Source organism: Vanacampus margaritifer, chromosome 1 (genome assembly GCF_051991255.1).
Source record: "Vanacampus margaritifer isolate UIUO_Vmar chromosome 1, RoL_Vmar_1.0, whole genome shotgun sequence".
NCBI classification, from domain to species: domain Eukaryota; kingdom Metazoa; phylum Chordata; class Actinopteri; order Syngnathiformes; family Syngnathidae; genus Vanacampus; species Vanacampus margaritifer.
Window position 1 is genome coordinate 9,151,712 of NC_135432.1, and position 14,928 is coordinate 9,166,639.

Here is a 14,928-nt window from a genome sequence, read left to right on the forward strand (position 1 = left end):
TCTTAGCTTGCGTGTAACACGTATGAATGTGTGCAGCGGTGCAGAACGAAAGAGACCGCATCAGCACCAGAAGATCCAGCTACGAAGACAGCAGTTTACCCTCCATCAATGCACTCATCCAAGCAGACGTGCTGTCAAAACAGGTACAGGCCTTCGTTAATGCCCGTTAATGACCACAAACGAGCAAGTCCTGTAACACGCCGCTTCGACCCCGCCCCGTTCAGATCACCTCACCCGCGCCCATCCTAAACGGCGACATCCGCACCAAAAAGATCGCCACCATCACGGACGTGTGCGAGTCCATGAAACAGCAGCTGCTGGTGTTGGTGGAGTGGGCCAAGTACATCCCGGCCTTCTGTGACCTGCCCCTGGATGACCAGGTAAGACTCAGACACAGTGTACATAGTTGTATAGACACTCTGGTCACTCATCAACCAGCCCACTGCCGGGATAACATCCCTCCACAAGACACACGGCCACCCAAATAAGTTCTCTCCAAACATGTGCTGACAGAAAACAAGCTAAATTATTAAAACCTGCAGTGAGGAGGAGGAGGAGGCTTTGCTGAGCACCTGTGAGCGTACACGCTCCATGCAGAGTGGTTAATGTATTTTAATCCTCAGTTACAAAATGATGAGCAGGTTTTAAAGTTATATCCGTTCTTGGAGAAAAAAAGTTAAATCATTAACAGTGTGATCACCAACTCTTGGTAATTCATTTGCTGATCTTGTTTTAGGAAGGGATTTGTTTTCCCTCGCAGACTCCAAAATAGTGAACAACACAGCCACAAAAGTGACACGGGGATGTTTTTCAAAAAAAAATTTTTTTTTTAATTGCAACCACAATATACACACAACGTGTGCACATAATACTAATTTGTGGTCACAAAATAGGTATATTGTGTTCCCAAAATACAAATGAATGATATTGTCATTCCCGGACTGTGGGGTAAGACCCGGGTCAGACTACAAGTCAAATGTGTTACAATGTCAACAAAACCCATCTTTTCCCATCATCTTGTCAAATCAACTCGCGGGGAACAGGAAAAGTGTGTATATATGGACATACTGTAACAATGACCATGTTACCACTAGCAAATATAACCATCACAACCATGTTGACAAATGACAACGGTGACCAAGGAAGGCGAGGCACCGTTGCAAGATGTCATCCTCAGAGTCAAAGTGCTCGGTTGCAGCGTTCTCGTTGATATCCAAACAAATCAAACACGCTCGACTTCTCATTTTGCCGTCATGGCGCCAAATGGTTAATCATGGATTATGTCACACTATAGTAAATTTTGTCATTCCCAACAAAATTATAGCAGATTGGGCCAAGAACAGGGCTAAAATCTTTTAGTCTCATCCAGGCATAACAAATCGAGCGCATGGTCAGGAACTGTGCTTCGGAAAACAGAAAAGGTCATCGGTTGAGGCAAGATGAAAAGGTGCTTCCTTTGAAACATCGGAAAAGGCTCACTGTTTAAAATCAGTTCCACTTCACTTTTCTTGACTGACGTCTTTGTGTGACGGCGAGTATTGCTGAAAAAAGTCACTAGTGCAGTCAGTGGTGGACAAACTCGGTCCTCGAGGGCCGGAGTCCTGCAGGTTTTGGAATGGATGTTTCCTTTCTCCAACACAGCTAATATATGATAATTGATCAGCTCATCAGCAAACTCTGCATAAGCCTGATAACGATCCTGTTGATTAGAATCAGCTTGTGTTGGAAGATGGGAACCTCCGAAACCTGCAGGACTCCGGCCCTCTGGGACCGAGTTTTCCCACCCCTGCACTAGTGTGAAGTTGCAGTAAACTTGATCGGTGGCCTGTTGCTTTTGATGTTGCTGTCTTCAAGGATTATGTGTAACATCCTTTCGTAAAGGTTGATCAGGAGTGACCTATATGCTTGAAATCAATGTCGCATCCAGGCTAAGCATTCCTGCTAAGCGTGTTTAGTTTAGAATGGCCTTTCCTATAAGTATTTCCTTGTCACCAAAACAAAAATCAGAATCCGAAAACCTGTTGAGGACATTGCGCTTTGCAGTTTCTAGTAAAGTTACTAATAATGTCACACTCCTGCATCTATTTCCTGTACACAACTTAGCTACAAGCTAATTTCCCCCCCCCGTGTCATGTCTGGGCAATCCTATACAATTATTTTTACTTCTTTTCTTTTTTTTAGCAAAATGAGTGAAAAATTGCATCATTATTTCAGGTGGCTTTGCTTCGAGCTCATGCTGGAGAACATCTGTTGCTTGGCGCTGCGAAGAGGTCCATGCTCTACAAAGATATCCTCTTATTAGGTAAAACCAGCACCTCAATGCCATTTTTGTCCAATCTGGTTATCAAGATAATCTCACATGAATCTTGCGGTTCTTGTGGTCATAGTAAGAGTTGATTGTGTTTCAGGAAACGATCACATCATTCCCAGGAACTGCCCAGAGCTGGAGGTAGGCCGGGTGGCTGTGAGGATCCTGGATGAGCTGGTGCTTCCTTTCCAAGAGCTTCAAATAGATGATAACGAATATGCCTGCTTGAAGGCCATCGTTTTCTTTGATCCAGGTATTATAGAGTAGATCTTTTCAGCCATTAATGTTTGTAAACAATAGGCGCTGGCTGGGGTACTTTGGGTGGCAGAATGCGAGCAAAACATAATGGCTAGCATACTTGAACATGACCATTCATTTCAGTCTGGAAAGAGTATTTGGCCGAGTAACAGAAAAGTCAAATAATTTTTTAAAGATAATTGCCGAAAATGTACAAAGACTGAAAACTACTAAGTAGTAGGGGTGTGCAAAAAAATCAATCCTCATAAGAATCGCGATTCTCATTTAGTATGATTCAGAATCAATTTTAAATGTCCCAAAATCGATTTTATTTAAATTATTTTCTTTGTCTTTGTTTGTGTGCGCCTTTATTGGGTGCACTGTTCATGTTGTACTCGATTTGGCCACTTAGGGGCAGTGTGGTTCCACGCGGTCTGATACACTGTTAAGTTGTAGCCGCATTAGAGAGAAGAAGGAAAAAGTCACGATCAAGTTACTCCAATAAAAGTTGTTTTTTTGCAGCAGCGTGGAGCCGTTCTTTTCAGTGATAAAAATGCCACGAGTAGAGCGCTAATTAGCATTAGCGAGTCAGACTGGAGTAGATCTTTACGATTCTTTGCAGATCTATAAATTGAAGCAAAAGTCATTGTCAATCAAATCATTTTGAATCAAAAAATCATTCTTAACCGAAAATCAATTCTGAATCGAATCGCAGACCCAAAAATCGGAATCAAATCGAATCGTGAGACATTCAAAGATTCCCACCCCTACTAAGTAGTACTGTAGATATTGTGCAGATTAATTGTTCTGCCTTGGTCAAATGACATGGAGGCCTTTGTTTCCCATCAGATTACTTGAACTTTTGCCACCTGGAAGTACATGTGACCTCATGGTGAAAAGTTCTAAAGTTGAGCCAATAAGACTGTGCAGTCGTGACTATTTCCCCCGCAAATACATGGCTTGTGTTTGCCCACAGACGCAAAAGGTCTGAGTGACCCCGGAAAGATCAAACGAATGCGATACCAAGTCCAGGTCAGCCTGGAGGACTACATCAACGACCGGCAATACGACTCCCGCGGACGTTTCGGGGAACTGCTCCTCCTGCTGCCGACGCTGCAGAGCATCACCTGGCAGATGATTGAACAAATCCAGTTTGTCAAACTTTTCGGAATGGCCAAGATTGACAATCTTCTGCAGGAGATGCTTCTCGGAGGTGAGTGCTTAGTGGTTGAAGTCCTGGACTTCAGAGTGCATTGTCTCATCCGTAGTACAATAGAAAAGAAAACAAAAAAGCTCCATTCAATAAAATACTGTTATATTATGACAGAGTGCGAATTCAAAATGGTTTTAGGAAGTCAAGATTGATCAAGCAACAAATGTTAGCCTTTAAGAAGCTTGGTCTCATCTGAGTCTCAGTCCATGGCCATGTAAAAAACGCTTCACTGTGGACAGTAACACTTGTTGGTAACACTTGGTACTTCCTGGTTTCATTTGACAATTTGAGTTTCCTCGATCTGTGTAAAACTACAATTCTCCTTCTTAGATCTTCTTATACGTTGGCAATGTTCTGAGTATTGGTCGAAACCATTGAGTGCTGTCAACTAGATCCTTTTTAGTACTAATAAAGAGAAACTAGCAGCAGCAGTCACTTTGATCAGACGTGATCATTCACAAGAAGGTAAAAGCCAATAAAGTCAAATCTCGAACCTTCAGCACCAACCCACAAATCGTCCATAAAGGAAATGTATGTATATTCAGGATACGTTTATGTCAACATTTTGCATTTACACAATGTTCCCGGCAGTCATGGCAGCCTCATTTCAGGCAACCGTAGACAAAATGGGCCTGGCACGATACTGAGCGTTTTACTACTTGGCAGACACGGTCTGGGTTCGTCTGTCGTATATGTAAACAAGTGTCCAGAATCGTCACCTACAACTCTTCTAGCATTAAGCAATTTGTTTTAATTTACCTGCAGTGTGTATGTAAATAATATGCTTTTTTATCTTCTGGTCCAAGAGATGGTTTACTGGATTACCGCAGTTGTTGATAGAAAATTACTAGTGTTAAACATTTATTGTTTTCCAGGCTCTGCCAATGAAGCACCACATGCACCTCATTCTCTTCACCCTCACCTGGTTCAGGAGCACCTCAGCAGCAACGTCATCGTGGCCAGCAACATGCCCACGCCCATCCATAATGGACAAATCTGTACGTACAAAAAAAAAGAAAAGAAAGAAAGAATGAAACAAATTAGACTCAACATGACAGTATTACAAAAATTAGTCTGTCAAAAAAAAAGTCTCGATGGATTCTGGATGGATTTGCAATTGTGGGCTCAGATGGTTCCAAAAATGTCCAGTCAAGCAATCATTCATTATTCCTGACTCCCTGATAAGATTTCGCAAAAATGACAGCAAGTCAAAATACTGAGTGTGGTTGGACCAGGTCATTTGAACCTGGAGCAATGCAGCAAAGAATTTTCTAAATCAGATGATGGGTTCCAGAGAAATAGAAAAAAAAATTGCGTCAAAAAAAAGTTGCCTTTTGGGGGAATGTTTTTGTGATGTTATATGTGGAATGTGATATTGCCAATAGAAAATATGGCCCAAAACGCCTTCAAACAGTCTAATGTGATTATCCGTCAATATATCTCTTCAACTCTTCTGTTCTGTTTGCACCTCAGGGAAGCCTTTCTCCGATTGGCTGATGAGTTTCAGTTCAAAATATCCACCAATAAGCTTGTATGGGCCGAAATTCCAAGAGGTTCTCCAAGATAGCGCGTCAAAATTTCCGTGATGTTTCAAACTGCGTCCCTTGCCCTTAAAACTCGACTCAGTGCAAAAGGATTATTTGAGAGAAGAACAGTGTGGGCAGGAGAATAGGTCAGGTTTAGGTACTTTAGTCATCAATTGTTTTTTTCTGAATTTATTTGTTATGGAAGATTTTGAAGGCATTTATAGTGCTCATTCCATGTTTTTTTTCTTCATAAAATTCCACAAGGGTGGCAGCCGCTTGTCATGTTGCTAATTAGAGCAAATAGGATAGTTTGACATTTTGTGACAGCTGGATTTCCATCATTGAAACGTGCTGCAGATATTTCCCTCCCAACTCTTTGTACAGCCTTGTCGTCATGTTTGTAGCTGAAAGGGCTTGGCGCAGTAATCCTTGAAATTCTTCATGCAAACTAATCTGGCTTACTTTGTCAAAGAAAACTTCTGTTATTCTTTGTTAACATGTTTAATGCGCTGAGAAATTTCACAAAAGTGCTTGTTCTTTATCTGAAAATAGTGTTGTCTTGAGATATGTTTTCCCGCAGGGGAGCAAATAGAGAACAGTTTTTCTCGCTCACTCTCTTTTACTTACTGGCTCTTGTTGCTTTGTGTTCCACTTTACAGCCACTCCGGAAACCCCGATACCGTCTCCGCCTACAGCGTCCAGCTCAGAACATTACAAAATAGCTCAAGGGGTCATAGCCACTGTCCCCAAGCAGCCAACTTCAATCCCTCAGCCGACTATCACCAAGCAAGAGGCCATCTAATGAGCCTTATTTGACTGGTTGTGTTTTTTTTCCTATTTTCCAAATAAACAGCTTTGAAGCTGTCATGTTGACTGAAACATAAAGTAGCTAAGTGCCTTGAAAGTAATTACATGATTCTATTTTGAGTCTACCACTTAAACTGCAGTTTAATACCAGAAAAAAACTGCTGTATGACTGCCATTTGGAACGTTGTTCTGTTGTGTAAATAGTTTGTGGATGGCCAACGTGGCTTTCTTGTGCATGTCCTCAGCGTGTGCCGAAAAAAGCTCATGGTCGACATGGCAATGGAACCATGTCAGTATTTAATGAATGTTACACGGCTTTGCATTCTCTTATGTGTTTTGTTTGTGTTTTTATATTTCATGTTCTTCTGTGATTAAAAAAATTAATACTGTCAAGTCACAAATGCATTACATCCAAGCTAAAGCTGGCCAGACCAAAACATCTGTTTCATTTACTAGAAAGAAGTCATGTGTTCGAAACTACTTTTTCACAAGCAGGCACAATGAATAGGTTCTCCAGTTTTGTTTTTCATGTGTGTATTTTGTGTTTAATACTTTCATCATGTCATGTTTGAACTGACAATAAAGTCAAGTGTGCCTTATAACCTGAACTGCCTTAAAAGTGGGCAAATGTGTTGCCTTACAATGTGAAGATGAACTAATAAATCAAGGTCTATTTTTACATTACATTTGTTGTATGCTTAACACGGTATGCTTTACAAACAGTAGAGAAAATGAAACAGATATAAGAGATGGTGCAACGTGACAGTGTGGGGTCACTGATAACATGTTACCTTGGAGTGATAAGCAGCCATAAAAATCACTGTACAAAAAAAAAAGTAAAATAGAAAAGGTATCTACCACATACATTTCAGCCTATACTCCAGTCCGGACCAAGGCAAATTCTGCCATCTACAGTCTGAAGCTGCTCGTTGAAAAATTGCCCTCGTCACGCAATCTTTTCAAGGCCAAATAAATAAATAAACGTAATGTAATACATGCACAGAGCACAAACACACAAAACAAAACTGCACTTACCATGACAGAAAAACAGTAGCGCTCTCGTGTACTTTGGGGGAAAGCCCTAATTTAGGCTTTTCAAAAGAAGGGAAACATTTTTATAACTTTGAGTGGGTCAAAATGTTGTTGTTGTTGTTTGTACTTTGTAAATTGAAATGACAGATATGTGGGTTTTTTGTTGTTTTTTCAACGCTGGCGCTAAAAGTCCGCGTCAAATGCGGCAAAACAAATCACTTCCGTATAGTGGCTCACGTGACGCAAATTGGCCAATGGGAGCTCGTGATTTTTCTACCCGGAAATAATTAATTGTGTGTTTGTAGCCGAAAGCTCGGTTGTGATTTTTTGTCACTTTTGCGGTCGTCGTGGCGAATATTGAAGGTGAGTATTTAACTTCCAAGAGTCCCATACGAATCATACTTTAAAATTTATGTTCATCCGTTTAGTCTGACTTGAGCATGTCGCATTGTCTTTATTTCCAGGGTCATTCTAAATCAAATGAACTATGCAGTGGGTGACTAGTGATGTTTTGAACCTGCACTGACCTGTTCTTCTTTGAACGAACGTGAGCAAGATCTTATGTGGTCTGTTTGGATTTCCAGTTTGTTTTGTATTTTTTACAGCAATTGTTTTGAAACTGCTGTGTGACCTTACGTTGCTTTCCAATTTAACAGCTTCATAAAGTCAGTCCATGGCAGAGTCTACTGCTCTCAAGTCCGTTCCAGTCAGCCCGTTAGAACGCAGCTGGTTCCCTGGACCACCACCACCGATTTACACCTGCACCCTGAGCCCTGAGCTGGTGGCCAAGGCACGGGAGGAGCTTCAGGAGAAACCAGAATGGCGTCTGCGTGATGTGCAAGCTCTACGAGATATGATACTAAAGGTATTCACTTCTTTCAATATTTCTGGCGATCCGGTGTTGAGTTTGCATGTGTCGGAGTACCTGCAGAAAATATGCATTTTAGATTTATTGAAGACTAAATTACAGGTAGATTTTCACAATTCACTGCAGGTCAAACAAAAAGTGGGTTAGGGTATAGGCCAGTGGTGGGCAAACTCGGTCCTCAAGGGCCAACAGGATCGTTACCAAGCTTATGCAGAGCTTGCTGATGAGCTGATCATATATCACCTGTGTTGGAGAAGGGAAACATCCAAAACCTGCAGGACTCTGGCCCTCGAGGAACGAGTGTGCCCACCCCTGGTATAGGCCCTTAAAATTTATTTTTTTAAATTCATTTTGGGGGGGGTTTCTGCTTGGAATACGCAGGAGCAGCCAAATCTCAGGACAAGGCTCGACGACTCCTTCCTCCTGCGCTTCTTGCGGGCCAGGAAGTTCGACTACGACCGAGCCCTGCAGCTGTTGCTAAATTACCACGCAGGACGGAAAGCTTGGCCCGAGGTCTTCCATGACTTGAAGCCGTCTACGGTGAAGCATGTGCTGGACTTGGGCTTTCTCACAGTCCTGCCTCAACCGGACCCGAATGGAAGGTACATCCTCTGTCTCCGGCCAGGTTGGTATCTGCATTAAGAGGGAACTCTCTAATTGTTTTGATAACTTAAACAGGTGCAATTGCAACAAAATGTATTCATTCATCTTTGTCAACCACCATTGAGGTGATGATTGGGATTTAAACAGTTCTGTACCTTCACTAGCTGCCACATGAGGTTACAGTACATTTGGCCTTTGCAAAGATAATGATGTTCACAATAAGCAAAGTGCGCATTAAGTTTGCGCATGCGTGAAAATCAAACAAACAAACTACCAAACAAAGCCGTCATTTGAATGGCGAGCGTTGAAAGTGTTTGCGTAACTGCACACCTTAAAGCTTGCAAACATTGTTTAAACGACTTACAGCCTTAAGTGACAAAACGACAGGTTCACTTGGTGCCATTTTTAACTGTCCTAATGGAGTTTATCGGCAAAAAAACACCATTGCAAAGCTAGAGAAGACGGAAGTGTACGTTTGTAAACCTCTGTTCACTCTTCCCAATTTCCAGACAGAAAAGAAAGATCCAAACGGACGTATAAGAGGCAAAAAAATTATTAGTATTTTTTTAAAGACATTTATTTTGTCAATATCCTGAAAGCAAGGGAACAGACGGAAGCATCACAAAGCTTGCTAGCGGACGTACGTAATGGAGTGACAGTCATTTAAGAACCTGCTTTAACCTTCAGTGAAGAAAGCTCTACCCGTCTCTTGATCGCGTCCCGGTGTTGTGTCCTCGGTCCAACTCCCGGTAAAGTGCACACATTCTGTCAAATAATAAGCACTTAAATAGGCTTAACTGTCGTGTCCCGGCAGAGGGTCGTCAGTAACGACACACTATTCATGTTTAAAATAGATTCAATAAAAAAAACATTGACTTTCCAGCGGTTGAAATGGTCCAAATCAGCGCTTTCCTCGTTAGACTCCATACGTTTTCAATGACAAGTTGGTAAGCAGGCCACCAGCCGGCCTACCCTTAATGCACCGCGCTGCCGAGATGCGCACTTCGCTTATGTGATCATTACAAACCCTTGTTCATTTAATGAAGTGCAGTGTCCATGACATCATTGCATATCGCAAACACAATAAGCACAATATCAATTGAATGTCTCTTCCGCCTCCAGTCAAAATGACAGTGAATATTTAGGTGTATCTGAAATGTGCACAATTTGCCCATTACATCTATAACATTTCAAGAACAGATTTGTTCAGTGGAGCCTCAGTTTTTCTGATGAATTTGTTCAATGTCTGACAACCACATTGCATGAAAAGTGAAGCAGGGTTTCCCATAAGGATTGGAATCATGTAACTTATTTTGTGCCAGACACTAACTATTAACTAACCATACATTTTAAGAACAACTATAGTTTTGCGCACAGAAAACAATGTCAAATGAATCTAAATGAGTGATGAAATAAATAGACATTGAACATAACTTTTCTTGGTAGTGAAAGATGATGTGGATTTGAGAGAAAGGAGATCTTATTTTTTGGAAGGGGAATCCCCTCTATTGGTGGTTACCACCTTTTGTCTTTTACTGGCTCTATGACCATCTTAAGAGTCACTGGACACCTGTCGCGCCCCCAAAAAAATCATTGATAAAGACTTTCCATAAATCCTGTCGAGATGAGCCACACGCATGCCCGTTTCTTATTTGGCCTCAAGTTCTTTCTTAAATTCTGTTTCTTGCTGTCTTTATCAAAGAGCTGGCACTTGGAACTTTCTTTGGCCCCATGGTGGCTTATTTAGCAGCCACGCTCAATAAACATGCACAAAAAAACTGATGAACGCACGGCATGACTCTCACTCAATGAGAAATAAAAGCCGACTGAATGATGATGAAGGCTTGGCATGGCGCATTGTTTGCGGCAAAATTAAGGGGCAAGTCACAATATTCGGCATGAAAACTGGGACAAAAATGTACAAAGTCATCTAACAGTGAACTGTACACAAACGTGGGCATACAAAATAAGAGGGAGACGGAACCCTGCCACAAATAGTGAAAAGACGTGTTGAGGAATTGGTGCCCTGCTCTAAGGTTTAGAACTGAACATTCATTTAGTAAACCATAATAATACTTGAAAGAAAATATATAATATCTTGAATATAAATTCAGGCTCATCTTACCACATGACCCTTACAAATGTTTTGATTTTGAGAAAGTAATGACTCTTGTACCCTCTTCCACCTCCTAAGATAAACTCCCTGACATAAAAAGCTTGTCTCTCAGTCAACATATCACTTCAACTTTGTTGATTGTTACCAAGACGCTACAAGATGGCGCCACTGTCCTGTCTAATAGAAAAGTAGTCCTCTTGGATTTTAACGCCATTTTGCCTAAGGACCACTAACCAATAGGCATTTGGTGCCATCTTGTGGCATGTTAGAATATTTCAGAAAGGGGCGAAAAAACAAAACTGTGTTTTTAAATAAATAACAGCAGTAAGGTTCCAATAAACATAAGCAAATGCAAACAGTAATCCAGGAAGAAAAAAAAATCATAGTCTTATTTTTATTGATTTCTTCATTGAAAAAAAAACAAAACATTCCATTAGCCACACCACAACATCAGTGAAAGGATTGCAATAAAGCTGATCATCTGCAGTTAATTTACAGAAAAAATTGAAAGAGATGCTAAAGTCTATCAAATGTGGTCCTTTTAACCAAGATAATGTGAAACTTACTATCATAGACTAACAACGCAACTTTGCCAATTTTCAGGTGATTCATGCAAATTTCAAAACTATGCTGCATATCTCTAGTCATAGAAATTCCATAATTGGCCATTTGGGATGAATGTTTTACTGCTGTTGTATGCTTTATAGTTCCTAAAGTAAAGACAAGGGAGGTTTCTACTATTTGTGTTGCGTGTGTTATTCAGGAAAGTGGAAAGCGAACGATTACCCGTTTGTTGACAATGTGAGGGCCATGTATCTGACGCTGGAGAAGCTGATCCAGCCAGAGGAGACGCAAGTCAATGGGATCGTTATTTTAGCCGATTATACCGGCGTCGGTATGTCACAGGCTTCTAATCCAGGCCCTTTCCTCGCCAAAAAGGTCGTGAGCATCCTTCAGGTAAGAACGTTTTTTAGTTTTTTTTTTAAATACTATCATCACTGAAAATATTAGCACAACACTTTTGTTTTTGCTTCCGTTTTTCATGAGCTCAACTAAAAAATTGGGCACCTGTACAATAATCAGCATCTGGATATGCCCAACCTGTTAAGAGAAGTGCTCTCTAGTCTCTAATGTAAATTCAGACAGATTTGTGAACCATATGAGACGAATGCCTTTTGTGAACATGGGAAAAAGTCTTCCATCTTTGAGGTCAGATCATGAAAAATGGGAGCAAAAAAACCCGGAAATACTGCATTTTTATTTTTGTTGAGGGTTAAGTCATTTTTCATCTTTTGTTGTCGCATCACTTTGTTATTTATATTTGCAAACAAATCCAGATCGGCTGAAAAGAGTTTGTTTTCATTTACAGGACGGCTTCCCAATCCGAATCAAGGCCGTTAACATCATTAACGAGCCTCGAATTTTCAAAGGCATCTTTGCGGTCATTAAGCCGTTCCTGAAGGAGAAGATGGCAGAGAGGGTAACTAGTCTCTTTTGAGTGCTTTCACATCAGATATTGGAACTCCTAACAAAGGATTATTTGAGGGAAAATGAAAGTAGTAGTTTCTAAAAATCACGTTTCATGATTCCCAGCCACTGTGCTTTGAGAGCTCATGTTTTGTGCCACTGGAAATTATTCAATGTCTCCTAATTGGTCTGAAGAGCATATGTTTACGTAATTGCTCAATAGAAGTGTACAGCCCCCCGCTCCGCCCCTAAAATAAAATAATTAAAAAAATGTCAACCTCTACTTTTCAGAAATTCACCTGTTGTGAGCGGTGCTTGGAACATATCACCAGTGAAAAGTGAAGGAACACCGTATGCTTCCATCCCCATGACATTCTTGTAATGTTGGGAAATGATTAGTTAGCAAGGTTCAAAATATTTGTATTTTCTTTAGCAGTTTTGCTAATCAATTTCATTATTTGAGGAGCAACCTTCAAATTTTGTGGAGCAGTTTTATCCCAGGGATTTGAAGCACGGGTTTTATTACATGAATACAAATACAACAAAATAATGAATGAAGAATTGTTTTTTCTGTCTTATAAACCGTTTTATTTTTTTTTCAATGGGGCGATTTCAAACGAGATAAATAAGAATTTCTCTGTTTTTCTTGTTGCAGTACTTGCTCCACAGCTCAAACCTGCACTCCCTGCACCGGAATATTCCGCGCTCGGTCCTGCCTGAGGAATATGGCGGCACGGCCGCGCATCTGGACATGCGCGCGTGGTCCAGACTGCTGTTGGACTCCGAGGAGGACTTCATAGTGGAGTTCTGCCAGCCCGATCCACTGGAGGACGCCGTGCCGCCCGAGTCCACGCTGTTCCCAGGTCACGAAGCCGGCAGGCAGGATGACGACGCTTTCAGGGGGCTGCGCTCGCAACTTTATTCGTGTTACTGACAAACACCGGACGTTCTCCCTTACGACGCAATGACCATTAGCGGGTGCAAGTTGCTAATATGACATTTTCTTTCTACTAATCATCCAGTTTGTGTTTCCTCGCCGGTGAGCTGAAGCCTGTCTCAGCTAATTTGGAGTGGGATGGTCAGTGTTGGGTAGTTGGCACTCGGTGCATTCAGTCCGTCACCAGCTGCAGGCGGCGTGTGACGCGAGTGTGACCCAAAAATTATTTGCCGTAAATGATGACAGCTCTTTCTTTTTTTTTTTATTATTATGGCTGTTTCTCCATGTTGCAGCATAAACAGTGCTCTGTTTGTCTTAAGTCTTAGACTCCCACAATGAAGCTGTAAAAAGAAGGGAAAAAAAGATTAGTGTGAAGGATTCATTCAAGCCTTGTTGCATCATCTACGGCTGTTATTTTATATTAAAACCCTGGAGAACCCACGGGGTCAAATTTGGCCCCTATAAATTCTGCTACTCAAATAACAAAGACCTTTTTATTTTATTTTATTTTTTTACAAATGTAACTTCAAAAGTCCAGAGTGCCACTTCTGACCCCTGCATGGGGCCATCTAGTGGATGAATATTGCACTTACATGAGCCAGGGTGGTGGTGACAAGATGGCTGGCAACATGCTGTTTTGTTGAGCTGGAAATCAATCCAAACAAAACCATCTTCTCAGCAAACCATCAGATGGTAAAATTGTGGTTTTTTTTTGTTAATCTATTTCATATCATGTTGCAGAATGCCTAGGAGTATGTTTTATATATATATTTTATTTAATACATTTAATGTATAATTCATAATTTTCCAAAGAAGAAAAGGGTTCTTGGGTTCTCCAGGGTTAAAAATAAAAGTAGGACATTTGAATTTAAAAATGAGCAAAGTATTTCCAAGCGATGAATGAAGTGTTTGGTATTATATTGGTGTCAAATGTAAACGGCTCATATATTGCCTTAAAGCAATAGCAGCATACATTTCTACTAACCAAAGCTACAGTTGTGTTGGGTTCTCCCAACCATTTGGTACTGGACCACAGAGAGAAAGAGAGCGACAGCATATGTGTCATATGCTGTATATTGGATTTTATTTTTCCTCTTAGAACCATTTTGACCTTTGTCATTTTAAGGCCCTCGGTGACCACACAAGTCAAATGGACCCATGCAGCGACTGAACATTCAGTTGCAACTTTGCCAAATCTCGGTGCCATAATGCTGCGTCTGCTTCTTATTGTTTACTTGAACAAAGCTTGCCTCTTATATTTTGTGCATGTCTGTTGCTGTCAGTGATTGCCTAGCAGAATATAACAGTAAAGTCAAATGATGAAGTCTGCTTGTGCGGGTTTTTTGTTGTTGTACAAGTGTGTGAATGGGATCGGAATTGGTCAAACGGCTCTCATGCATTACCATAATCAATTTTTCTTTTAAAGTCCATCCACTGATAATGTGATGTGTGTTTCTCAAGATGATAGCAAAGGAAGAACACAGCATTTTTTTTTTTTTTTTTTTTTTTTTTTTTACACGTGTCTGAAAGGTGAACTCAAGGCAACATTTTTCTTTGCACTCATGTTCTGTGGTTCCCCAGTAGTATAAATGCAGTATTCTCTTGTATATTGTGTTGATTAAGAAATAATCTGATGAATCCATCAATTCACGTCAATCTCAGCGGGCAGCCATTTTGACATTCTACCGCCCTCTGCTGCCCATTGGAATTAACACCAAAGTTCCCTCGGGCTCGCATTGCGAATATCATGACTCACCTGTTTTCTGTTTGATCACATGACGTTCATAATATGAGCCCCAGGGAACTTTGATGTC

The 14,928-nt window shown here is 40.9% G+C and overlaps 2 protein-coding genes across 4 annotated transcripts in view; both read left to right on the top strand.

The window, feature by feature from the left end:
• hnf4a (hepatocyte nuclear factor 4, alpha) overlaps positions 1-6,754 on the top strand; it is a 21,895-nt gene extending 15,141 nt beyond the window's left edge. For both annotated transcript variants that reach the window (XM_077569719.1, XM_077569713.1), the window contains exons 4-10: positions 37-143; positions 225-380; positions 2,215-2,302; positions 2,409-2,561; positions 3,522-3,758; positions 4,634-4,756; positions 5,944-6,754. In XM_077569719.1, the coding sequence (XP_077425845.1) occupies positions 37-143; positions 225-380; positions 2,215-2,302; positions 2,409-2,561; positions 3,522-3,758; positions 4,634-4,756; positions 5,944-6,086 (1,007 nt within the window). In that variant the 3' untranslated portion in view covers positions 6,087-6,754. The remainder of the gene's footprint in view (positions 1-36; positions 144-224; positions 381-2,214; positions 2,303-2,408; positions 2,562-3,521; positions 3,759-4,633; positions 4,757-5,943) is intronic.
• A 600-nt stretch (positions 6,755-7,354) lies between these two features.
• Positions 7,355-14,443, top strand: ttpal (tocopherol (alpha) transfer protein-like). 2 transcript variants are annotated; one of them, XM_077552994.1, is made up of 7 exons: positions 7,355-7,486; positions 7,588-7,689; positions 7,780-7,988; positions 8,373-8,616; positions 11,474-11,667; positions 12,080-12,190; positions 12,833-14,443. In XM_077552994.1, the coding sequence occupies exons 3-7, from the start codon at positions 7,797-7,799 to the stop codon at positions 13,109-13,111; spliced, it is 1,020 nt and encodes a 339-aa protein (XP_077409120.1). In that variant the 5' UTR covers positions 7,355-7,486; positions 7,588-7,689; positions 7,780-7,796; the 3' UTR covers positions 13,112-14,443. The 2 variants fall into 2 exon arrangements, with proteins under 2 accessions (XP_077409120.1, XP_077409111.1); XM_077552985.1 differs by having other exon boundaries at positions 7,588-7,670.
• The last annotated feature ends 485 nt before the right edge of the window (positions 14,444-14,928 follow it).

What these genes read in the sequence shown, in the direction of transcription:
- ttpal (XM_077552994.1), top strand. Translation starts at nt 7,797, where the DNA reads ATGGCAGAGTCTACTGCTCTCAAGTCCGTTCCAGTCAGCCCGTTAGAA. An exon ending in TACGAGATATGATACTAAAG is followed by an intron (nt 7,989 to 8,372) that starts GTATTCACTTCT and finishes TGGAATACGCAG; the next exon opens with GAGCAGCCAAATCTCAGGAC. An exon ending in AGGTCGTGAGCATCCTTCAG is followed by an intron (nt 11,668 to 12,079) that starts GTAAGAACGTTT and finishes TTTCATTTACAG; the next exon opens with GACGGCTTCCCAATCCGAAT.